The 25,439-nt window shown below is 45.4% G+C and overlaps 1 protein-coding gene and 1 long non-coding RNA gene across 2 annotated transcripts; both read left to right on the top strand.

The window, feature by feature from the left end:
• Nucleotides 1-4,248: 4,248 nt before the first annotated feature.
• LOC111589290 (uncharacterized) lies at nucleotides 4,249-8,672 on the top strand. Its single transcript, XR_002748281.1, has 5 exons — nucleotides 4,249-6,160; nucleotides 6,325-6,348; nucleotides 7,289-7,394; nucleotides 7,541-7,641; nucleotides 7,992-8,672. It is a non-coding gene; the product is annotated as an uncharacterized lncRNA (long non-coding RNA).
• Nucleotides 8,673-9,712: 1,040 nt separating this feature from the next.
• LOC103627165 (pectinesterase inhibitor 8) lies at nucleotides 9,713-10,674 on the top strand. Its single transcript, XM_008647469.4, has one exon. It carries the CDS (start codon nucleotides 9,771-9,773, stop codon nucleotides 10,320-10,322), a length of 552 nt encoding a protein of 183 aa, XP_008645691.1. The 5' UTR covers nucleotides 9,713-9,770; the 3' UTR covers nucleotides 10,323-10,674.
• The last annotated feature ends 14,765 nt before the right edge of the window (nucleotides 10,675-25,439 follow it).

The following is a 25,439-nucleotide window of genomic DNA, read 5'->3' as shown; positions in this document are numbered from 1 at the left end:
AAGAACAATCCGAGTCCCACTCTTTGCAAAGGTGTGCCTCGCCCTTCGCCTTCTTGTAAACCTTCTTGTTCTCCCTCTTCCCATGTCTTTCGTCTCCCTGGTCATTTTCATTATCGGGACATTGAGCAATAAAGTGACCTTGCTTACCGCACTTGAAGCAGGAGCGCTTTCCTTTTGCCTTGTTCTTGTTTGAGTACTCCTTGCTTAGTCCGGTCGCCTCAACTTGCTCCACCTTGCTAGGTAGTGCCTCCCTGCTACTTGTTGCTTTGAGAGCAACCTTTTGAGGCTCGTAGATGGGCATTGTGCCATTCAATGCCTCATCAACGTATCTTGCTTCCTTGATCATCATTCGCCCGCTTACAAACTTTCCGAGTATTTCCTCGGGCATCATCTTGGTGTACCTAGGATTTTCACGAATAGAATTCACAAGATGGGGATCAAGTACAGTGAAAGACCTGAGCATTAGTCGGACAACGTCGTGGTCCGTCCATCTCGTGCTCCCATAGCTTCTTATCTTGTTGACCAGGGTCTTGAGCCAAATGTACGTTTGAGTTGGCTCCTCCCCCCTGATCATCGCGAACCTTCCTAGTTCGCCTTCCACCAACTTCATCTTGGTGACCATGGTGGCATCATTCCCCTCATGAGAAATCTTGAGGGTGTCCCAAATTTGCTTGGCGTTGTCCAAGCCGCTCACCTTATGGTACTCGTCCCTGCACAAGGATGCTAGCAAAACAGTGGTAGCTTGTGTATTTTTATGGATTTGTTCATTGATAAACATGGAATTATTCGTACTATCAAATTGCATTCCATTTTCTACTATCTCCCATATGCTTGGATGAAGAGAGAACAAGTAGCTACACATTTTGTGACTCCAAAATCCGTAGTCCTCTCCATCAAAGTGTGGAGGTTTACCAAGAGGAATGGAAAGCAAATGAGCATTGGAATTTTGCGGAATACGAGAATAATCAAAAAAGAAGTTTGAGTTAATCGTTTTCTTTTTCTCGTCGTCGTCGTCTCTTTGGGAAGAAGAGGACTCGTCGCTGTCGTAGTAGACTATCTTCTTGATGCGCCTCTTCTTCTTCCCATCCTTCTTCTTATGACTTGAGCCCGAGTCAGTGGGCTTGTCGTCTTTTGGCTCATTGAAGAAGGACTCCTCCTTGTCGTTGATCATCATCCCCTTTCCCTTAGGATCCATCTCTTCGGGCGATTAGTCCCTTTCGTGAAGAGAACGGCTCCGATACCAATTGAGAGCACCTAGAGGGGGGTGAATAGGTGATCCTGTAAAAACTTAAAACTTAAAGCCACAAAACTTGATTAAGTGTTAGCACAATGAAATCAAGTGGCTAAGGACCAAGCTCTTGTGAAACACAATAGTCACAGTGAGAACAAGCACAAGAGACACGATGATTTATCCCGTGGTTCGGCCAAGTATAACACTTGCCTACTCCACGTTGTGGCGTCCCAATGGACGAGAGTTGCACTCAACTCCTCTCAAGTGATCCAATGATCAACTTGAATACCATGGTGTTCTTCTTTCTTTACTCTTTCCCATTTGCGAGGAATCTCCACAACTTGGAGTCTCTCGCCCTTACAATAAGGATCAAAGTGAAAGCACTAGAGTAAGGGAGGGAAGCAACACACACAAATCTGCAGCAATACGCACACACACAGCCAAGACTTGAGCTCAAATGAATAGCACAAAGTTCACCACTAGAACGGAGCTCAAATCACTAAGAAAGTCAATCGAGTGCGCGAAGATGGAGTGTGAATGATTAAGAATGCTCAAAGTATGCTTGGGTGACTCCTTCATGCGCCTAGGGGTCCCTTTTATAGCCCCAAGGCAGCTAGGAGCCGTTGGAGGCATTCTTGGAAGGCAATTCTTGCCTTCTGTCGGGTGGCGCACCGGACATCCCCTGTTCACTGTTCGGTGTAGATCGCCTTCCTAAATTGGTGCAGCCGACCGTTGAAGACTTGGAGCCGTTGGCGCACCGGACACTGTCCGGTGCACACCGGACACTGTCCGGTGCACACCGGACAGTCCGGTGCCCCCATCGGACTGTTGGCTCGGCCACGCGTCACGCGCGGATTGCACGGACGACCATTGGCTCACCGGACAGTCCGGTGCACCACCAGACAGCCCGGTGAATTTTAGTTGTACGCCGCCGACGAATTCTCGAGAGCGGCCAGTTGACCAGAAGCCAGCCTGGCGCACCGGACACTATCTGGTGCACCATCGGACAGTCCAGTGTACCCAGACTGCGCAGAGTCTTGGCTGCTCCAGCCAAGACTTTTTCCTTGTGTATTTTCTCTGATTCTAGTACTTAAACAAATATGTTAGCACACAAAAACCAATGTACTAAGTCTAGAACCATACCTTGTACCTTGATTTTCATTTCTTGAGTCTTTGGCACAATTTAACACTTAAACCTTTTGTGTTGTGCACTTAATCACCAAAATACTTAGAAATGGCCCAAGGGCTCATTTCTCTTTCAAAATGAAAGGAACAATGAAAACCGAAGGCTGCCCTAGTCTGGCGCACCGGACTGTCCGGTGTGCCACCGGACAATGTCCGGTGCACCAGGGTGGATCAACTCCAACTTGCTAGCTTCGGGTTTTCGGGGAGCCTCTCCACTATAAATCACTGGACTGTACAGTGTAGCACCAGACTGTCCGGTGTGCTAAGTGGAGTAACGGCTACAGAGCCAACGGTCGTCTGCAAAAGCAACAGTGAACAGTGCGCGACTGCGCGCACAGAGTCAGAGCATGCACCAGATGGCGCACCGGACAGTGAACAGTACCTGTCCGGTGCACCACCGGACTGTCCGGTGGCCCCACTTGTCAGAGCTCCAACGGTCGAACCCTAATGGTTGGGTGACGTGGCTGGCGCACCGGACTGTCCGGTGCGCCCGTCGACAGAAGCCTTCCCCAACGGCCACTTTGGTGGTTGAGGCTATAAATACCCCCCAACCACCACACTTCAAGGCATCCAAGTTTTCAACCAACACATTCAATACAAGAGCTAGTGCATTCAATACAAGACAAGATTAGAGTGAATCAAAATCTCTCCAAGTCCCAATTCCACTCAAAGCAATAGTGACTAGAAGAGAGAGTTTAGCCGTGTTCTTTTGAGCTCTTGCGCTTCGATCGCTTTTCTTCTTCCCCATTTTTTGTTCCTAAGATCTTTGTAATCAAAGCAAGAGACACCAATTGTGTGGTGGTCCTTGTGGGGACTAAGTGTCCCAATTGATTGAGAAGAGAAGCTCACTCGGTCTAAGTGACCGTTTGAGAGAGGGAAAGGGTTGAAAGAGACCCGGTCTTTGTGACCACCTCAACGGGGAGTAGGTTTGCAAGAACCGAACCTCAGTAAAACAAATCACCGTGTCATCCACCTTATTTGCTTGTGATTTGTTTTTCGCCCTCTCTTTCGGACTCGATTATATTTCTAACGCTAACCCCGGCTTGTAGTTGTGCTTAAAGTTTATAAATTTCAGATTTGCCTATTCACCCCCTCCCCCTCTAGGCAACTTTCAATTTTACTTCTAAACTCAAAAATGAAATTGCTTCTGAAATTCGCTATGTTATAATCACCAATAGCAATAGCACTACAATACATTTAGTTCTAAATCATCATTAGCACTAGAATAAATTTACTTCTACAATTTATTATGCTGACATGAATACAGTGGTGGACCCAAGTGTAGGCAAGCTTGGGCTCTTGTCCAATCTCCTCCATTAATGCTAATGCACTTGTAAACGTGCACCAAGCAGTAAAATATGGTTAAACATGGGTAAACTAGGCAAAGCTATATATTTATAGTATGAGTATTATCTTTGACTAGGCTCTCGAAGATTTCTGAGTCTGCATGAATAAATTTACTTCTAAAATCACTATTAGCTTCTAAATTTTTCACCATTACTGGGGCGGGCACTACTGGGGCCGATATGCACGGGGGCACGTGCCACAGGGCAGGGACCGACTGAGACGCACTAATGCTGAGAAAGATGAAATTCGAGCATGGGGCACGCTGGAGCAGGAGCGACCATTTCTTTATCTTTAAAGCCGGTTCAAAACGAAAGCAACGAGTCTATCCACGTCATCAGGAAATTGCGAACCGTTCGATTTCCAATCGACGCTTCCAGTGCGCCGACGTAAAAAGGTCTACTCTGTCCAGAAGACCTTCTAGAGAATTCTGCCGCACTTCAGGACACTTCTCCCTTCGCCACATCTCACTTTCTCTCCCGGTTGTTTCGTCTTCCTCCGTTTTCCTCCTCTCTACGTGCTTTCATTTCATCCGTGTCGGCTTCCTCGTTTGCTCGGCTTCAGCACAAACGCTTCATCTAGTATTGGCATCCACCTCGGCTCCGTTTGTTTGGTGAGATACAATTTCTTTTCTCCCCGGTCGTCTGCTCCTTCTCGGTGGGTATCTGGTTCTAGATTGGAAATATCCAACGCCCTCTCGCTTTTTAAATCCTTCAATCTTCCATTTGTCTGCTTGGCACTGCTAGATTCGTTTAGGTTTTCCCTACAGCGTGTGAATATGTCACTGCCTTTTTTGCATAAAATGGTTTGGAAAATGTGCAAACTTCATTTTTCTTTTTTTAGATTCCACCCTTCTACCGAAAGGTCGTGTTCTCTTGTTTGTGCTCTCCAATTTTGTTTTTTCTTTTTCCTGGGCTTCAGGGTTCGTTTCTTTTTCAGAAAAAATGATCCTTTTTGGTTGAGCTAAGTTTTCCTTTTTTATCCTCGTCTGTTTTGTTTTTGGTGGACATCTGATTTCATTCAGGTGAAACTGTTTGCATCGAAGCGCATACTTCATTTTCCTTTTTTGTCGATACATTGAGGTTCGAAAAGGCCACTATTTTACTTAGCTAATTGATTGAGCGTCTCTGTTCTTCAAACTTTTTTTCAATGTTTAGGGTTTAGGGTTTCCCTGGTTTTAGCTTTTCAAGCTATTCCTTGGTTTTTGTGCTCCATTCTAAGACCTGTATATTGCTCGTATTTCATTTGACCAACAAACATTGAGGTTCTAAGATGCCACTATTTTACTTTGTGCATTGACTGAACGTCTCTATTCTTCAAATTTTCCCCAAAGTTTACTGTTTATGCTTTTCCCTAGATTTAGCTTTTGGATTTAATCCCTGGTTTCTCTGTTCCATTCTAAGATGTGTGTATTGCCTGCGTTTCATTTGGCCAACAAAACAGTTTTTGTGCCATTTTTTAAAGTCAGACCTTACTCCTGTCCCTCTCCCCTCTTTATTCTATTCTCTGGCTATCTGATGTCGCTCCATTTGTGCAACAGAAAAAAAACCTTGCACTTTCTTTCATCTTGGAATACGCTTGCTTTCAGTCTCCGTATTGTAATTGCCTGCTAAGTGATTCACAACATCTGGTGCAAAAAGATAATAGAGAAAATAAACAAAATTACATAAAGGCTCGTAGCCATTGGCTAATTAGTGTAGTTCATACTTCATAGCCTTCTTTGCTACAAGAATAACCTGAGCAAACTCATTCCTAAAATATATGTTGGAAAACGTTATGTGCTGAAAATACATAGTGCGCACCGAACACTGCTATTATGTTCATTAGAAAAAGGTACATACCACTTAAACCAGTTAAGAATCTGAAAAGGGTGACAGCGCCCAACCCAACATAATTTGTAAGTGTATAGGTCAACTGCTTTGCTGAGTCATGTAACGGAGAACAACTCTAGATTTCTAAAATGCTTTGGATTCGTTAACAAACTTTGACTATTTGCAAATAACAGTGTTGCTATTCTAAGAAGTAATAGCAGTGTTGCTTCTGATTTTCTACCTTTCCTTGAGTTCTTCGTCTTTATTTTTTTGTTCACTTTACCCAAATGTAGTTTTTATTTCCTGCCCGTTCCGAACATTTCCTTGTCTCTCATTTTTTATATATGTCTCCTAAGATCAGTTCATGCATCCAACCCACATTAAAATCAACAGACAGGGTATCTATTGATAAACAAAGGTAATTACTATTGCAGCTTGGGATCAAACAGGGTTTACAGATTTGTTGTATTACTACGGGCATGTAAAAAGGGTTAATTCTATGTTCTAAACTTATTTCCCGACATTCAGGCAGAATTTGATCCGGGCACAAGGAATAATATATCCTATCCTTAGAGATTTTACTACAAAGGTAATTTTCACTTACTTAAACATGTTCTTCATTCACACTACTGCCATGCTAAATGGTCTGTGATGGTTACAATTTCATTTTCCGCACTGAACTTATATGTTGTCTATGCTTTAGTTTATGTTTATTCATGTTGTTTCGTTGAAACATGTCGAAGAGGACCTCAGATCGTTAGAGACTTCGCTAACGAGGTAATTGGCACTTATTTTAACATGTTATCTTTTTCGCACTTTAAGTACGATACATGATGCACGAATGATAGAGTTTTATTTTGTGCAATGAATTTATGTGCTACCTAGGTTTTTAATTTCTGTTTATAAACTGGAGACTTCTCAATACATATGAGATTATCCTATACATATTAGATTTGACATACATGCATTCAATGCACATATACCAAAAGAACACCACATAACTGATCCATGTAAACATTTATGTATGCCACTTCTTGGTATATATAAGGTTTATTGCATGAGTGAGCCATACAGTTAATTCACAAAATTCTTAAAAATGCAGGTTCATAACATAAACAACATATGCTAGTGTCGTAAACTTTTGGACAAGGAAATCTATAACAATGTATTCAAATGGAGCGTGTCAACCCAAACAACAGAAAAAGGAGTAAGTGCCTTAGAGTTTTCATGGGACGCATCATTAGAATCCAAAAACAAATTTTAATTTTATTTACCACATAGGCTGTGATATATGCTCATGACAAATTTGTCATGACAGATCATAGCAATGCATGTTGTGCTCCATCAGCTATACCTCCAAGCGAAGCATATCGCATATGTAAGCAACTATTCAATGAACGAAGGTTGTCGTCCGTAGGTAGCACCTTTAGCAATTTTTCCCAACGATTCGCGTGATTGCCTAGTGCTAAGAAAGAGAATAAACTATATTAGGTGCGGGCACAACTTCATGACAGGTTCCAACATTGCAGTGTGGTCACTTTGACCTAGAATTTGTTAAAATAATCAAAGGTACGATCAAATGCAGATTAATACATTATACATTTACATTTGCTAGATAAATATAAAAAGGTTTGGTGCGAATGTAGAAAATAGGACACCAATTTTTTTTACTAGCCTTTACTTATAATTGATTACATTTTCTTCCATTGTGTACCAGAATGCAGCTTCCTACAATGCTCGATCTCATTGTGGATCACCGTCATGCCAGTGTACTCACTACTCTGGATCTCGATCCATCGTTTACAACAACTGTTGAAAAAATGGTAAAGTCTGCCTTCCTCCTTACAGCCCTAGGCCTGAGCCACTAATACCTTTAGCACGGATTGATGGTGATTCAATATCTAAGGTCTTCATGCAAAATTATGCATAATATTTACATCAGACTAACCTACTTCTCCAACAAACATAGATGTCATTGGAATGTTGACACAAATAACAAATTGGTCCTCCACATCTAACTGGTTACAACAATTCAACCATGATCAGAGACGTCTTCATCAAAGATATAAGGTACAAAATTCTCCCTTATGTATTACTGCTACGATCTTGCCATATAAAATGTGTGACAAGTACTAAGAAATCTTCTCAACACTAATCCTTCTAAGAGACAGTGTATTTATACTAGCCATAGTATTCTTATTACTTCAGTGATATGTCTTTAAAAATTACTCTTTGGGGAGATCAAGCATCAACCTTTTCTGCCACTGTGTTTATAATCAAAGCAACAACCAGCCTATCGTCATACTGCTTGTTGGCTTTCTTGCTAAAAGATTCAAAGGTTATGATCCAATCTTTTCAGAAGAACAACTGCATTATTTGTCTTAAAAAATATGGTAACAAATGTTCTACTTACAATGTAGGTTAAGCATACCTAAGTGGTACTACATCAAGCTCATGGTACTTCAATCCTGAAATTCTTGAAGCACAGGTCTACTACAACAAGTACACCTTTTCAAATTTGCTCCTATATAATCTTATGTCCACAATTCACTAGCAGTCTAATAAGCTAGTAGCATAGTTGTTTAGGCATCCTTGAAGTGTCGCTTAGGTGACGCTTAGGCGGTAAGAAGCAGCGGCAAGGTGTCCCTCTCGCCTTAGACCAGAGACTAAGGCGTCCACCTTGGCTAGTAACGTGTCGCCATGGCGCCTTGAAGTTTGCTAAGGCATCGCTTTGAAGACGCCTTGAACGTCAGTAGGGATGGATTAAAGGGTTGCTGCAATCAACATGATATCTTCCACTCTCCCTTGTCGTTAATACACATCAACAAACTATTTGGCAAAAACAACTTTCAGTCCAACTAATATTTTCCTTTCTTTTATGCACAGATATTTGGTTTTTGCGCGCCTATCAAAAGCACCATCAGTTTTGAACCATGAATGTTTCCATGTAAATATAAACTAACTGTTGCCCTCTCTATGAATCTGTATAAGTTGACACAACACTTGCAGACACATTGTTGCTAGCTCTTGATCACGCTGGTTGAATGCTACTTAATATATATTGTAGTCTCAATTCACTCTACAACAGATATGAACTATCGAAAAACAACGTAATATGGTTACATTTGGTTTCATACCTATGTGTTTATATACTCATAATATGTTTAGATTTGGTTCCATACTTACATACTTATGTGACCAGCACAAAAAAGGGAGAAAAATACTACTCTCCATGTATACATGTTCATGACACATAAAAGGTTATACACGCTTATACCAAAAAAATCTTACGCCACATTTGGTCACGCGCGCATGAGCGCGCACCAAACACTAGTGAACTTCAAGCGGGAGCAAGTTGCGAGCACCAGGGGTAATATGCGATCAGGGGGAAGGGAGGTAGGAGGCCAGCACAGGGAGGAGGTGATCACAATGAGCAAGGGGAGGTGGTGTGAGCACGGGGAGGCGCAACGATGGGCCAACCGTGGAGAGCAAAGCACGTAGTTGCGGCTATGAATGAGGAAGAGTGAATCCAACGGTAGGAACCGAACGAGGTATATTAATCTAACTTCCGCCGGGCGGGTCAGAAGTCAGTGGAAGTTATCTAACTTCCATCGATCGTGTCAGAAGCCGATTGTAGTTAATGTTAACTTTCGTCGGCTAGGATCGGACCAACATAAATTATTAATTAATGGCGGCCTCTTCAAATTACCGATGAAAGTTTAGGTGTTGAAGCTTAGAAGACACTGAGGTTAAATAGTTGGGGAATTATTGGGGAGAGGGACTATGGCTAGAATCTTCTAAGTTTGGGGACTCTTGATTTGTAAGGTTTTCAAATTTTGTTTGGGGACTCGCTGGAATTTGGATACGTGGTATACGTTCTCACGTGAGAAAGAAAGTTTGTCTTTTTATAGATGTCGTTGTTCAATCCCTGCCCAGAAGAAAGGGGGGAAAGTACTGTAGCTTACTAGCAATAGCATCGTCTGTCAAAATTTATCCACAACTTGACTGGCTTTGGAAAGTACTGACTTTTAATAGACTACTAGTAGTAAGTGTCCCAAAATAGGATTTTCAAACCACCGATATTGGCATATGCGCTGACCCCCTAAAATAAGGTAGGCACGCGGCACGCCTCACCAGTCACCACACCTCTCGTCTCGTCTCATCATCCAGAAACGAACCATTTAGGCAGGCAACACAGCATGTCGAGGGCCCTCCTGATGGTAGCAGCCCTGGCCGCCGTCCACGGGCTGACGCTCACCGGCGTCGACGCGACCGTGGTGGCGACATGCCTGGCGGCGTCCAACAGCGACGGACGCGTCAACTACGACTTCTGCGTGTCGGAGCTGAACAAGCATCGCGACAGCCCGGGCGCCGACACCGCGGGCCTGGCCAAGGTGGCGGCCAACGTCGGCCTGAACAGCGCCGGCGGCGCGGTGAACGAGATCGAGGCCCTGCTCGCCGCGAAGCCGCCGCCGCCGGACGCCCGGACCAGCGCCGCGCTGCGGCTGTGCGAGCGGCTCTACTACGACATGGAGCTCGCCTTCGCGGGGGCCTACGACGAGATCAACGCGCTCAACTACACTGCGGGGAAGCAGATGGCCGCCGACGCCGACTCGCTGGTGCGCCGGTGCACCGGCGGCTTCGCCCAGGCTGGGCTCCTGCCGCCAGAGCCCGTCGCGCGGCGAGGCGCGTACGCCATGCAGATCGCCATCGTGTGCACGGCCATTACCAACCTCATCATCAGTCCGTGATTTAAGATATACGTCATATGATGCGTCCAGAATATAATGATCCTCTCCAAGCTTAATAAATCTTGTATTGTAGTACCAGATTAGAGCTTCTTCATTTGGGCGTGGATCCGATAAAATTAAATCCTTTGCAAAATTGAATAGAAAGATATTTAATTTCCTCAATTCGTTTCGTTCCCCGTTTAACTGAACAAGGTCTTAGATGGACACCACATGTCGTAGATTTTGATTGGTTATTGCCTCATATCTTGAGTAATGTATGCAGGTAACAGTTTCGACTAGCAATCATCTTTGCTTTCTCTTGTATTAGCACGGATCCCAAATTAGTGAAACACAAATGGAGTGTTTGATTTGAGGGATAGTCAGTCCATCATCTTCTCACTATTTTTGTTTGGTTTGTGGAATGTAATGGGTTGATCCATCACCACCTCATTTCTAGTAGTTAGTACTAATATGAGGAATGAAATCATCCCACCGAATTTGAGGAATGAACCCATAATACACCACCTTAATTTGGATGAAGTGATTCCTCAAACCAAACGCCCTCAAACTCTGTCATATGGACCCGCTGCACTTGCGCTACGTCGTCAAAACTTAGCACGCGTCCACGCGTTAGCCTAATGGCGAACTAGGTCCTTAAGCTCGCGCCCTAATCAGGAGTGTCCAGTCCAAGACGAGGTTTGTGGACCCTGTCGCTTAGCCTATAAATAGAGAGGTGAGTGTGACGGCTCGACAGAGGTTCATGTTAGAATATAATATAAGTGAATTGTCTACCTCCTCCTATCAGTTTAACCTTCTAGGTTGAATTGGTTGGTGCATGCAATTTAATATGGTATCAAAGTCAAATGTCACAAGTTTGAATTCTGGTGAGCACAATTAAATAAAATAATTGTTGCTCGCTCATATATTCAACGTTAGAGACCCAGAAGAGGCACGGCGTGAGGGAGTGTTAAAATATAATATAAGTAAATTGTCCACCTCCTCCTATCAGCTTAACCTTTTGAGTTGAATTGGTTGGCACATGCAACTTAATACTTCACTTTTATGTCTATGTTTCTCCGTTCCAATTCTAAACCGATCTCGAGGGGGCTGTCAGGAACGAAAAGTCCACCGTCGTCGACGTCGAGGTTGCTTCCTGCCGACATCGAGGTCGCTTCGCTGCCCTAGCGCAGAGCTTCACCGACGAATGTGATAACAATTGAATCAAAGGTATGATCTGTTTTGATATTGATCTAATGGCTAGGGTTACTAGGGAGATTCAAAAGTTATGATTCCTTTGCGACCAACCAGCACCTCTCTTCTTCTCCATCTCCGGCGGGCTTACAAAGAGGCTCGGGAGTAATGAGAAAGACGACGATGAGACGGAGCGATGATGCTGTCAGCGGGTGGCGAGAGAAGGTGGCCAGACGAGGTTAGGGTAGGATGACCACTACTATAGATGTCCAAACGGGCGGGTCGGCCCGGCCCAGCCCGAGCCCGTTTGAGCCCAGCCCGTTTGAGCCCGAACAGATAACCGGGTCGTGCCACCCGATGGGCTACCTATGCCATCCGAGCACGGCACTAAACAGGCCCATCCGTGCCGGGCAGGCCCAGAAAGCACGACCCATGAAGGAGCCCGGCCCAGCCCGAGCACAGCAAGTACATAGTTGCAAATTCACACAGTTAACATTTGCACATGCACATAAATTCACACAGTTTATGTTTGCACATGCACATAAATCACACAGACACACAGTTAAGTATATACAGATTCACACTTGCACATGCACAAAACAGAAATATAAAGATAAGTAATATCAGGATTAGAGCTATTTGTGCAATGGCTGCCTCATTAAAAACCTTTCTAGGTAAAAACTCACTCCTCGTGAGAAAACCCTAGAAAGGAAAAAAAGTATAGCCCAGCTCTGATTTAATAGTTCATGTCAAGGTTGTTTAGTTACATATTACAACTTACATCACCAGATTTCCAAATCAACAGAATGGAGTAGGAACTAGGAAGATAAAAGTCCTAAGGGTCATCAAGATAAAGTCCTTCAAATGCATCTTCAAGTTCTTGGTCCTATGTACAGTGCTGCCCTCTAGCTTCACCAAGTTCCCAGTCTTTCATGCAAAGAAGCATATCTACCATTTCTGGTGCTAGGCGCCTTCGTCGTTCCTCGATTATCCTGCCACAGAGACTAAATGCAGATTCTGAGGATATAGTTGAAACAGGAACAGAAATAACATCCCTAGCTAAGATGGAGAGAACAGGATAGGACAACTTATGTTCATGCCACCAGTTTAGGATATTGAAGTCCTCATCAAACTTCTGCAAAGTGTCACTATCCAGGTAGGAGGACAGCTTTGTGTCAAGTGAACTAAGGCCAACACTAGAGTGTGCTTGTTGAAGCAAAGCAGATGCTGATGTTCCACTACCAAGGTTAGGTGTGGTAGAACCAGAATATGGGAACTCAGAGGTGCAATCAGATGCATAAATCAATCCCCAGTTTTGTTTTGTTTTACCTATGACAATTGGAGGAGGAGCCACTTGTTGCCTAACTGCACCAAACTTCATATCATATTTATTAAACATTGTACACAGTTCACTTTTCACACATGTTAATGGACTGCTACCATTATTAATGGACTGAGATGGACCATCCTCATCAGCGAGCACAATCCTCAGATCATTGTTGATGAACTGCGAATGACTGTTCTCACCACCAACATCTTGCTCCATCACAGCTCAGAGGCCGGATCACCAGTTCCGTCGCCGCCAAGGTGGCGCGCACCGGTTCCTCACGGCCTTCCACACATGTGAAAACCACATATATTCAGGATCAAGATCACCATAAACAACAGGAGCACCAGTGAACAACATATCAATATTAGATAACCTAAACAATAGATTCAGGTTACCTCTGTGGCTATATATTCAAAATAATAGAACAAGATCAGGTTACCTAAACAGGATCAAGATCACCATAAACAACAAGAGCACTAGTGAACAACAGATCAAGATTAGGTAACCTAAACAATAGATTTAGGTTACCTCAGAGGCTATATATTCAAAATAATAGAACAAGATCAGGTTACCTAAACAATATCACTACAACATGAGCAAGATCAGGTTACTTAAACAGAATCAAGATCACCATAAACCGCAGTTCATCAGTTCACCATATAGCAACCAGATCAAAAGCTTAACATCAGTTCATCATTTCACCACACAGCAACCAGATCAGGAGCTTAATAGCAGTTCATAAGTTCACCACACCAGTGAGCAATAGATCCAGAGCATGATCTTATTACCTTTGTGTCGGACGTGTTGGACAGTGAGCCGTAGATCCGGAGCATTGGTTTCGTCGCCGACTCGCCGTGGAATTGGATGGAGCCGGCGCGCACTGGTTCCTCACGGATCCACACACTCACACACCTCACAGGAGCACTGGAGCAGGGTGGAGGGAGCACCGGAGCATTGGAGCAAGGAGGTGGGAGCAGCCGAGCAGGGAGCACCGGAGTTCGCTGTGTGCCGCGCACGGCGAGGCAGGAGCCAGGGACGGACAGAGGGACCTCGAGACCTTGAGAGCAGGGAGCACCGGACTACCGGAGATCGCCGTGCACCGCGCCGGGAGGAGGGAGCAGGGAGCACTGGAGTTTGTTGTGCGCCGCGCACGGAGAGGCAGGCGCCCGGGACGGAGGGACCCCGAGACCGAGAGAGCAGGTACCAGGGAGCACCGGACTACCGGAGTTCGTCGTGCACCACGCCAGGAGGAGGGAGCAGGGAGCACCGGTGGAACCCCGAGACTAGGAGCCAGGAGCCGCCGGCCGCCGCACAAAGAGGCAGGACGCAGAAGCGAGAGCCGAGAGGGCGTTAGGGTTAGGGTACGATGAAGACGCAGGGAGCCAGGGACTTATACACGGACCCGGTGCGTGCGGAATGCGATTGCGGCCTGCGGATGACTACTTGGGCTAGGTCTAATTCAATGTCCGTGTAGGAATAGTAGGCAGTGTGGAGCTGTGGCGGATTCGAACGGGCCGGTTTAAAGGCTCGGCCGATAACGGGCCGTGCTCAGGCCAGCCCAACGGGCTCAAATGTCTGTCGAGCCCAGCACGCTCTCCAGGCCGGGCTAAGCCCAGGCCCGCTTCTATTCGTGTCGTGTCGTGCTGGGCTCGTGTCGTGCTAAAAAACGTGCTTCGTGCCGTGCTAACGGGCCACGTACTTTCTGGACATCTATAACCACGGCCATAACGACAGAAAAAAGGAAGGAGGTTGCCATGGGTGCGGCCCCAGAGCTCCGTCGAAACCCTACCACTGCACGACGGGGTCGTGCAATATGGTCGTCCACTCGTCCTTAGTGAAAGCACATGCGTTGGAAAATAAATTCATCCTTACACCTGATGACAGCTCCCTAAGCCGCTCCTTAAAAGTCCCCCAGGTTCTTCACCTGCTCCCGTCTCTGCACAATAGCATGAACCAACGATATCGCATAGTGAATGGTCTCAAGAGTAACCGGCCTAGTTCCCTAGCTCTTCAGCCATGATGATATTCACCGGTTCCTATAGATGACCAGAAAGCCCACAGCCCCTTAACCTTGCACGGTTTAGGGTTTAGGCACTACCGGAATCCGGGCCTTTGCCGAGTGCTTTTTCTCGGGCACTCGGCAAAGAAATCTTTGCCGAGAGCCGCACTCGGCAAAATCCTGTGCTCGGAAAAGAGATTGTTTACCGAGTGCGGGACACTCGGCACAGGGAAACACTCAGCAAAGATGCAGCTCGGCAAAGGGCCGTTAGCGGCCATCTGCAGCTGACGGCCGTCAGCCTTTGCCGAGGGCCTAAAGCTGGCACTCGGCAAAGCAGATTCTTTGCCGAGTGTCAAATACCTGGCACTCGACAAAGAAGTTCTTTACCGAGTGTCTTCTATTGACACTCGGCAAACCATATTTTTATTTTTTTTATTTTGGTCACCAAACTTTTTGTGGTATGTTCCTACACTATGTAGACCTACATGTACCATTTTGGGACAATTATAACAGTGTTTTCAATAGCTAGTAGATTTAGTTCGAGCACTCGGCAAAGAACCAAGACTTGGGCATCGATATAGGTTCTTTGCCGAGTGTAATGGCTTTGGCACTCGGCAAAGAAGCACGCTTTGTCGAGTGCTGTCAGGCAGACACTCCGCAAAGGTCACCTGGGACACTCGGCAAAGACATTGTCTCCGTCACCCGGCGCCGTAACGGCTGCTTTTCTTTGCCAAGTGCCCCCTGGCACTCGGCAAACCTCTTTGCCAAGTGCCCGAGAAAAAGTACTCGGCAAAGAAGGCTTTGTCGATGCACCGTGTGCCGAGCCCTCTTTGCCGAGTGCAACACTCGACAAAGTCATTGCCGAGTGCTTTTAAGGCTTTGTCGAATGCTTCAGGTACTCGGCAAAGCCGTCGATTCCGGTAGTGAGGGTTAGGTGTTCAAAGTTGTATTATACTGTCGGGTACCGTAATTAGGGGTACCCCCAACACTCCTAAACATGGTTGGTAACCACCATCAGCACAAGCTGCAGAGACTGATGGGCGCAATTCAGGTCAAGGCTTCGTCTACTCAAGGGACGTGATCTCGCCTCGCCCGAGGGCCTCCTCAAGCAACGGGCGCACCCTCGACTCGCCGGAAGCCCAGCTCGGGCAGGCTTCGTTGTGAAGCAACCTTGGCCAAATCGCCTCACCAACCGACCGTATCGCAGGCGCATTCAATGCGAGGATCGCCTGACACCTTATCCTGACACACGTGCCTCAGTCGGCAAGGTCGAAGTGACCGCAGTCACTTCGCCCTTCCACTGACCGACCTGACAGGAAGACAACGCCGCTCGCCCCTCTCCGACTGATGTGCCACCCGCCAGGGTGAGGCTGACAACGGCTAAGTCCAGCCTCAGGCACAACAGGAAGTCTCCACCTCGCCCGACCCCAGGGCTCGGCCTCAACCTCGACCTCGGAAGGTGGTTGAAAGTCGCCTAGAGGGGGGGTGAATAGGGCGAAACTGAATTTACAAAGTTAATCACAACTACAAGCCGGGTTAGCGTTAGAAATAATGATGAGTCCGAGAGAGAGGGCGCAAAACAAATTGCAAGCGAATAATGAGTATGACACACGGATTTGTTTTACCGAGGTTCGGTTCTTGCAAACCTACTCCCCGTTGAGGTGGTCACAAAGACTGGGTCTCTTGAAAGTCGCCTAGAGGGGGGTGAATAGGGCGAAACTGAAATTTACAAAGTTAATCACAACTACAAGCCGGGTTAGCGTTAGAAATATAATCGAGTCCGAGAGAGAGGGTGCAAAACAAATCTTAAGCAAATAAAGAGTATGACATGCGGATTTGTTTTACCGAGGTTCGGTTCTTGCAAACCTACTCCCCGTTGAGGTGGTCACAAAGACCGGGTCTCTTTCAACCCTTTCCCTCTCTCAAACGGTCCCTCGGACCGAGTGAGCTTTCTCTTCTCAAATTAACCGGGAACAAAACTTCCCCGCAAGGACCACCACACAATTGGTGTCTCTTGCCTTGGTTACAAGTGAGTGTTTGATCACAAGAAAGAATGAGAAAGAAGAAAGCGATCCAAGCGCAAGAGCTCAAAAGAACACAACGAATCACTCTCACTAGTCACTAATGCTTTTGTGGAATTGGGAGAGGATTTGATCACTTGGGTGTGTCTTGTATTGAATGCCTAGCTCTTGTAAGTGGTTGGAAGGTTGAAAACTTGGATGCAATGAATGGTGGGTGGTTGGGGGTATTTATAGCCCCGACCACCAAACTAGCCGTTTGGTGGGGCTGTCTGTCGCATGGTGCACCGGACAGTCCGGTGCACACCGGACAGTGTCCGGTGCGCCAGCCACGTCGCCAGGCCGTTGGGTTCCGACTGTTGGAGCTCTGACTTCTGGGCCCGCCTGGATGTCCGGTGGCACACCGGACATGTACTGTACAGTGTCCGGTGCGCCACTTCGCGCGTGCCTGACTTCTGCGCGCTCTGGCGCGCATTTAATGCTTCTGCAGGTGACCGTTGGCGCGAAGTAGTTGTTGCTCCGCTGGCTCACTGGACAGTCCGGTGTACACCAGACATGTCCGGTGAATTATAGCAGAGCGAATTCCTGAAGTTGGCGAGTTCCAGAGATGCTCTTCCTTGGAGCACCGGACACTGTCCGGTGTACACCGGACAGTCCGGTGAATTATAGCGGAGCGCCTCTGGATTTTCCCGAAGGTGAGGAGTTCAGCATGAAGTCCCCTGGTGCACCGGACACTGTCCGGTGGTGCACCGGACACTGTCCGGTGGCACACCGGACAGTCCGGTGCGCCAGACCAGGGCACACTTCGGTTATCCCTTTGCTTTCTTTGTTGAACCCAATTCTTGGTCTTTTTATTGGCTAGGTGTGAACCTTTGGCACCTGTATAACTTAAACACTAGAGTAAACTAGTTAGTCCAATTATTTGTGTTGGGCAATTCAACCACCAAAATCAATTAGGAAAATAGGTGTAAGCATAATTCCCTTTCAATCTCCCCCTTTTTGGTGATTGATGCCAACACAAACCAAAGCAAATATATAAGTGCATAGTTGAACTAGTTTGCATATTGTAAGTGCAAAGGTTGCTTGGAATTGAGCCAATATAAATACTTATAATATATGCATGGATTGTTTCTTCATTTTTAACATTTTGGACCACGCTTGCACCATATGTTTTGTTTTTGCAAATTCTTTGGTAAATTATTTTCAAAGTCTTTTTGCAAATAGTCAAAGGTAAAATGAATAAGATTTTTGCAAAGCATTTTCAAGATTTGAAGTTTTCTCCCCCTGTTTCAAATGCTTTTCCTTTGACTTAACAAAACTCCCCCTAAATGAAATTCTCCTCTTAGTGTTCAAGAGGGTTTTGACATATCAATTTTGAAAAATTACTCTCTCCCCCTGGTGAACACAATGAGATACCAATTTGAAATTTACTAATTGAAAATCCTTAGTTTTAAAATTAGGTGGTGGTGCGGTCCTTTTGCTTTGGGCTAATAATCTCTCCCCCTTTGGCATGAATCGCCAAAAACGGAGTTAATAGAGCCCTTAGAATTACTTTCTCTCCCTTTGGTCATAAATAAATGAGTGAAGATTATACCAAAAACAGAGTCCTTCTCCCCCAAAGATGGAGAGTGGCTCGGAGCGACGGCGAAGGATGAGTTACGGAGTGGAAGCCTTTGTCTTCGTCGAAGACTCCAATTCCCTTTCAATATACCTATGACTTGGTTTGAAATAGACTTGAAAACATATTAGTCATAGCATATGAGAGAGACATGATCAAAGGTATATGAATGAGCTATGTGTGCAATTTAACAAAAGAAGTTCCTAGAATCAAGAATATTTAGCTCATGTCTAAGTTTGTTAAAGGTTTGTTCATCAAGAGGCTTGGTAAAGATATCGGCTAATTGATCTTTAGTGTTAATATATGAAATCTCGATATCTCCCTTTTGTTGGTGATCCCTTAGAAAGTGATACCGAATGGCTATGTGTTTAGTGCGGCTATGCTCAACGGGATTATCCGCCATGCGGATTGCACTCTCATTATCACATAGAAGAGGAACTTTGGTTAATTTGTAACCGTAGTCCCTAAGGGTTTGCCTCATCCAAAGTAGTTGCGCAACAATGGCCTGCGGCAATGTACTCGGCCTCGACGGTAGAAAGAGCTACGGAATTTTGCTTCTTTGAAGTCCAAGACACCAAGGATCTTCCCAAGAACTGGCAAGTCCCCGATGTGCTCTTTCTATTGATTTTACACCCTGCCCAATCGGCATCCGAATAACCAATCAAATCGAATGTGGATCCCCTAGGATACCAAAGCTCAAACTTAGGAGTATAAACTAAATATCTCAAGATTCGTTTTACGGCCGTAAGGTGAGCTTCCTTAGGGTCGGCATGGAATCTTGCACACATGCATACGAAAAGCATAATATCCGGTCGAGATGCACATAAATAGAGTAGAGATCCAATCATTGACCGGTATACCTTTTGATCTACGGACTTACCTTCCGTGTCAAGGTCGAGATGCCCATTGGTTCCCATGGGTGTTTTGATGGGTTTGGCATCCTTCATCCCAAACTTGCCTAGAATATCTTGAGTATACTTCGTTTGGCTTAGGAAGGTGCCCTCTTGGAGTTGCTTCACTTGAAATCCTAAGAAATACTTCAACTCCCCCATCATAGACATCTCGAATTTTTGTGTCATGATCCTACTAAACTCTTCACATGTAGATTCGTTAGTAGACCCAAATATAATATCATCAACATAAATTTGACATACAAACAAATCATTTTCAAGTGTTTTGGTGAAGAGTGTTGGATCGGCCTTTCCGACTTTGAACCCATTAGTGATAAGAAAATCTCTAAGGCATTCATACCATGCTCTTGGGGCTTGCTTGAGCCCATAAAGCGCCTTAGAGAGTTTATAAACATGGTTAGGGTACTCACTATCTTCAAAGCCGGGAGGTTGCTCAACATAGACCTCTTCCTTGATTGGTCCATTGAGGAAGGCACTCTTCACGTCCATTTGGTAAAGCTTGAAGCCATGGTAAGTAGCATAGGCTAGTAATATACGAATTGACTCAAGCCTAGCTACGGGTGCATAGGTTTCACCGAAATCCAAACCTTCGACTTGGGAGTATCCCTTGGCCACAAGTCGGGCTTTGTTCCTTGTCACCACACCATGCTCATCTTGTTTGTTGCGGAACACCCATTTGGTTCCTACAACATTTTGGTTAGGACGTGGAACTAAATGCCATACCTCATTCCTAGTGAAGTTGTTGAGCTCCTCTTGCATCGCCACCACCCAATCCGAATCTTGAAGTGCTTCCTCTACCCTGTGTGGCTCAATAGAGGAAACAAAAGAGTAATGCTCACAAAAATGTGCAACATGAGATCTAGTGGTTACCCCCTTATGGATGTCGCCGAGGATGGTGTCGACGGGGTGATCTCATTGGATTGCTTGGTGGACTCTTGGGTGTGGCGGCCTTGGTTCTTCATCCTCCTTGTCTTGATCATTTGCATCTCCCCCTTGATCATTGTCGTCATCTTGAGGTGGCTTATTTGCTTGATCTTCTCCATCATCAACTTGAGCCTCATCCTCATTTTGAGTTGGTGGAGATGCTTGCGTAGAGGAGGATGGTTGATCTTGTGCATTTGGAGACTCTTCGGATTCCTTAGGACACACATCCCCAACGGACATGTTCCTTAGCGCGATGCATGGAGCCTCTTCAACACCTATCTCATCAAGATCAACTTGCTCTACTTGAGAACCGTTAGTCTCATCAAACACAACGTCACAAGAAACTTCAACTTGTCCAGAGGACTTGTTAAAGACTCTATATGCCCTTGTGTTTGAATCATATCCTAGTAAAAAGCCTTCTACAGTCTTAGGAGCAAATTTAGATTTTCTACCTCTTTTAATAAGAATAAAGCATTTGCTACCAAAGACTCTAAAATATGAAATATTGGGCTTTTTACCGGTTAGGAGTTCGTATGATGTCTTCTTGAGGATTCGGTGTAGATATAACCGGTTGATGGCATAGCAGGCGGTGTTGACCGCCTCGGCCCAAAACCGATCCGAAGTCTTGTACTCATCAAGCATGGTTCTTGCCATGTCCAATAGAGTTCTATTCTTCCTCTCCACTACACCATTTTGTTGTGGCGTGTAGGGAGAAGAGAACTCATGCTTGATGCCCTCCTCCTCAAGGAAGCCTTCAATTTGAGAGTTTTTGAACTCCGTCCCGTTGTCGCTTCTAATTTTCTTGATCCTTAAGCCGAACTCGTTTTGAGCCCGTCTCAAGAATCCCTTTAAGGTCTCTTGGGTATGAGATTTTTCCTGCAAAAAGAATACCCAAGTGAAGCGAGAATAATCATCCACAATAACTAGACAGTACTTACTCCCGCCGATGCTTATGTAAGCAATCGGGCCGAATAGATCCATGTGTAGGAGCTCCAGTGGCCTGTCGGTCGTCATGATGTTCTAGTGTGGATGATGGGCACCAACTTGCTTCCCTGCTTGGCATTTGCTACAAATCCTGTCTTTCTCAAAATGAACATTTGTTAATCCTAAAATGTGCTCTCCCTTTAGAAGCTTATGAAGATTATGCATCCCAACATGTGCTAGTCGGCGATGCCAGAGCCAGCCCATGTTAGTCTTAGCAATTAAGCAGGTGTCGAGTTCAGCCTCTATCAAAATCTACCAAGTATAGCTGACCCTCTAACACTCCCTTAAATGCTACTGAATCACCACTTCTTCTAAAGGTTGTGACACCTATATCAGTAAATAGACAGTTGTAGCCCATTTGACATAATTGAGAAACGGAAAGCAAATTGTAATCTAAAGAATCTACAAGAAAAACATTTGAAATAGAATGGTCAGGAGATATAGCAATTTTACCCAATCCTTTGACCAAACCTTGATTTCCATCCCCGAATGTGATAGCTCGTTGGGGATCTTGGTTTTTCTCATAGGAGGAGAACATTTTCTTCTCCCCTGTCATGTGGTTTGTGCACCCGCTGTCGATGATCCAACTTGAGCCCCCGGATGCATAAACCTACAAAACATGTTTAGTTCTTGATTTTAGGTACCCAAATGGTTTTGGGTCCTTTAGCATTAGATACAAGAATTTTGGGTACCCAAACACAAGTCTTTGACCCCTTGTGCTTGCCCCCAACATACTTGGCAACTACCTTGCCGGATTTGTTAGTTAAAACATATGACACATCAAAAGTTTTAAATGAAATGCTATGTTCATTTGATGCACTAGGAGTTTTCTTCTTAGGCAACTTAGCACGGGTTGGTAGCCTAGAACTAGATGTCTCACCCTTATACATAAAAGCATGGTTAGGGCCAGAGTGAGACTTCCTAGAATGAATTCTCCTAATTTTGCTCTCAGGATAACCGGCAGGGTACAAAATGTAACCCTCGTTATCTTGAGGCATGGGAGTCCTGCCCTTAACAAAGTTGGACAATTTCTTAGGAGGGGCATTAATTTTGACATTTCCTCCCTGTTGGAAACCAATGCCATCCTTAATGCCAGGGCGTCTCCCTCTATAGAGCATGCTTCTAGCAAATTTAAATTTTTCGTTTTCTAAGTCATGCTCGGCAATTTTAGCATCTAATTTTGCTATATGATCATTTTGTTGTTTAATTAAAGCCATGTGATCATGAATAGCATCAATGTTAACATCTCTACATCTAGTGCAAATAGTAGTGTGCTCAACGGTAGATGTAGATGGTTTGCAAGATTTTAATTCTACAACCTTAGCATGCAATATATCATTCTTACTTCTAAGGTCGGAAATGGTAGTATTGCAAACATCAAAATCTTTAGCCTTAGCAAGCAATTTTTTATTTTCATCTCTAAGGCTAGCAAGAGAAATGTTCAATTCTTCAATCTTAGCAAGCAAATCATCATTATTATTTCTAAGATTGGGAATTGAAACATTACAAACATTTGAATCAACCTTAGCTAACAAATTAGCATTCTCATTTCTAAGGTTGTCTATAGTTTCATGGCAAGTGCTTAGTTCACTAGATAATTTTTCACATTTTTCAACTTCTAGAGAATAAGCATTTTTAACTTTAACATGCTTTTTGTTTTCCTTGATTAGGAAGTCCTCTTGGGAGTCCAAGAGGTCATCCTTCTCATGGATGGCACTAATTAATTCATTTCATTTCTCTTTTTGTTGCATGTTTAAGTTGGCAAAAAGGGTACACAAATTATCTTCCTCATCACTAGCATTATCATCACTAGAGGACTCATATCTAGTGGAGGATTTGGATTTAACCTTCTTCTTTTTGTCGTCCTTTGCCATGAGGCACTTGTGGCCGACGTTGGGGAAGAGAAGTCCTTTGGTGACGGCGATGTTGGCAGCGTCCTCGTCGTCGGAGGAGTCGCTAGAGCTTTCGTCGGAGTCCCACTCACGACAAACATGGGCATCGCCGCCCTTCTTCTTGTAGTATCTCTTCTTCTCCTTTCTCCTCCCCTTCTTGTCGTCACCCCTGTCACTGTCACTAGAGATAGGACATTTAGCTATAAAGTGACCGGGCTTACCACATTTGTAGCAAACCTTCTTGGAGCGGGGCTTGTAATCTTTCCCCCTCCTTTGCTTGAGGATTTGGCGGAAACTCTTGATGACGAGCGCCATTTCTTCATTGTCGAGCTTGGAGGCGTCGATGGGTGTCCTACTTGGTGTAGACTCCTCCTTCTTCTCCTCTGTCGCCTTAAATGCGACCGGTTGTGCCTCGGATGTGGAGGGGCCGTCAAGCTCGTTGATCTTCCTTGAGCCTTTGATCATAAACTCAAAGCTCACAAAATTCCTGATTACTTCCTCGGGAGTCATTAGTGTGTATCTAGGATTGCCACGAAATAATTGGACTTGAGTAGGGTTAAGGAAAATAAGTGATCTTAGAATAACCTTAACCACCTCGTGGTCATCCCATTTCTTGCTCCTGAGGTTGCGCACTTGATTCACCAAGGTTTTGAGCCGGTTGTACATGTCTTGTGGCTCCTCCCCTTGGCGAAGACGGAAGCGACCGAGCTCCCCCTCGATCGTTTCCCGCTTGGTGATCTTGGTGAGTTCATCACCCTCGTGCGCGGTCTTGAGCACGTCCCAAACTTCCTTGGCGCTCTTTAATCCTTGCACCTTGTTGTACTCCTCCCTACTTAGAGAGGCGAGGAGTATGGTTGTTGCTTGGGAGTTGAAGTGCTCGATTTGGGCCACCTCGTCCTCATCATAATCCTCATCTCCTACGGATGGTACTTGTGCTCCAAACTCAACAACATTCCATATACTTTTGTGGAGTGAGGTTAGATGAAATTTCATTAAATCACTCCACCTAGCATAATCTTCACCGTCAAAGGTTGGCGGTTTGCCTAATGGAACGGAAAGTAATGGAGTATGTCTAGAGGTGCGAGGATAGTGTAAGGGAATCTTACTAAACTTCTTGCGCTCATGGCGCTTAGAAGTTATGGAGGGCGCGTCGGAGCCGGAGGTGGAAGGTGATGAAGTGTCGGTCTCGTAGTAGACCACCTTCCTCATCTTCTTTATCTTGTCACCACTCCGATGCGACTTTCGGGAAGAAGCTTTCTTCTCCTTCCCCTTCTTTTTGTTGTGGGACTCTTCCGATGAAGCCTTTCCGTGGCTTGTAGCGGGCTTGTCGCCGGTCTCCATCTCCTTCTTGGTGTGTTCTCCCGACATCACTTCGAGCGGTTAGGCTCTAATGAAGCACCGGGCTCTGATACCAATTGAAAGTCGCCTAGAGGGGGGGTGAATAGGGCGAAACTGATATTTACAAAGTTAATCACAACTACAAGCCGGGTTAGCGTTAGAAATATAATCGAGTCCGAGAGAGAGGGTGCAAAACAAATCTTAAGCGAATAAAGAGTATGACATGCGGATTTGTTTTACCGAGGTTCGGTTCTTGCAAACCTACTCCCCGTTGAGGTGGTCACAAAGACCGGGTCTCTTTCAACCCTTTCCCTCTCTCAAACGGTCCCTCGGACCGAGTGAGCTTTCTCTTCTCAAATTAACCGGGAACAAAACTTCCCCGCAAGGACCACCACACAATTGGTGTCTCTTGCCTTGGTTACAAGTGAGTGTTTGATCGCAAGAAAGAATGAGAAAGAAGAAAGCGATCCAAGCGCAAGAGCTCAAAAGAACACAACGAATCACTCTCACTAGTCACTAATGCTTTTGTGGAATTGGGAGAGGATTTGATCACTTGGGTGTGTCTTGTATTGAATGCCTAGCTCTTGTAAGTGGTTGGAAGGTTGAAAACTTGGATGCAATGAATGGTGGGTGGTTGGGGGTATTTATAGCCCCGACCACCAAACTAGCCGTTTGGTGGGGCTGTCTGTCGCATGGTGCATCGGACAGTCCGGTGCACACCGGACAGTGTCCAGTGCGCCAGCCATGTCACCAGGCCGTTGGGTTCCGACCGTTGGAGCTCTGACTTCTGGGCCCGCCTGGATGTCCGGTGGCACACCGGACATGTACTGTACAGTGTCCGGTGCGCCACTTCGCGCGTGCCTGACTTCAGCGTGCTCTAGCGCGCATTTAATGCTTCTGCAGGTGACCGTTGGCGCGAAGTAGTCGTTGCTC

This window comes from Zea mays, chromosome 5 (genome assembly GCF_902167145.1).
Source record: "Zea mays cultivar B73 chromosome 5, Zm-B73-REFERENCE-NAM-5.0, whole genome shotgun sequence".
NCBI lineage: Eukaryota > Viridiplantae > Streptophyta > Magnoliopsida > Poales > Poaceae > Zea > Zea mays.
The sequence above is the reverse complement of the archived record's forward strand: the minus strand, read 5'-3'. Positions and strand labels throughout refer to the sequence as shown.

Excerpts from the sequence above, each read along its gene's own strand:
- LOC103627165 (XM_008647469.4), top strand. The coding sequence starts at position 9,771 with ATGTCGAGGGCCCTCCTGATGGTAGCAGCCCTGGCCGCCGTCCACGGG.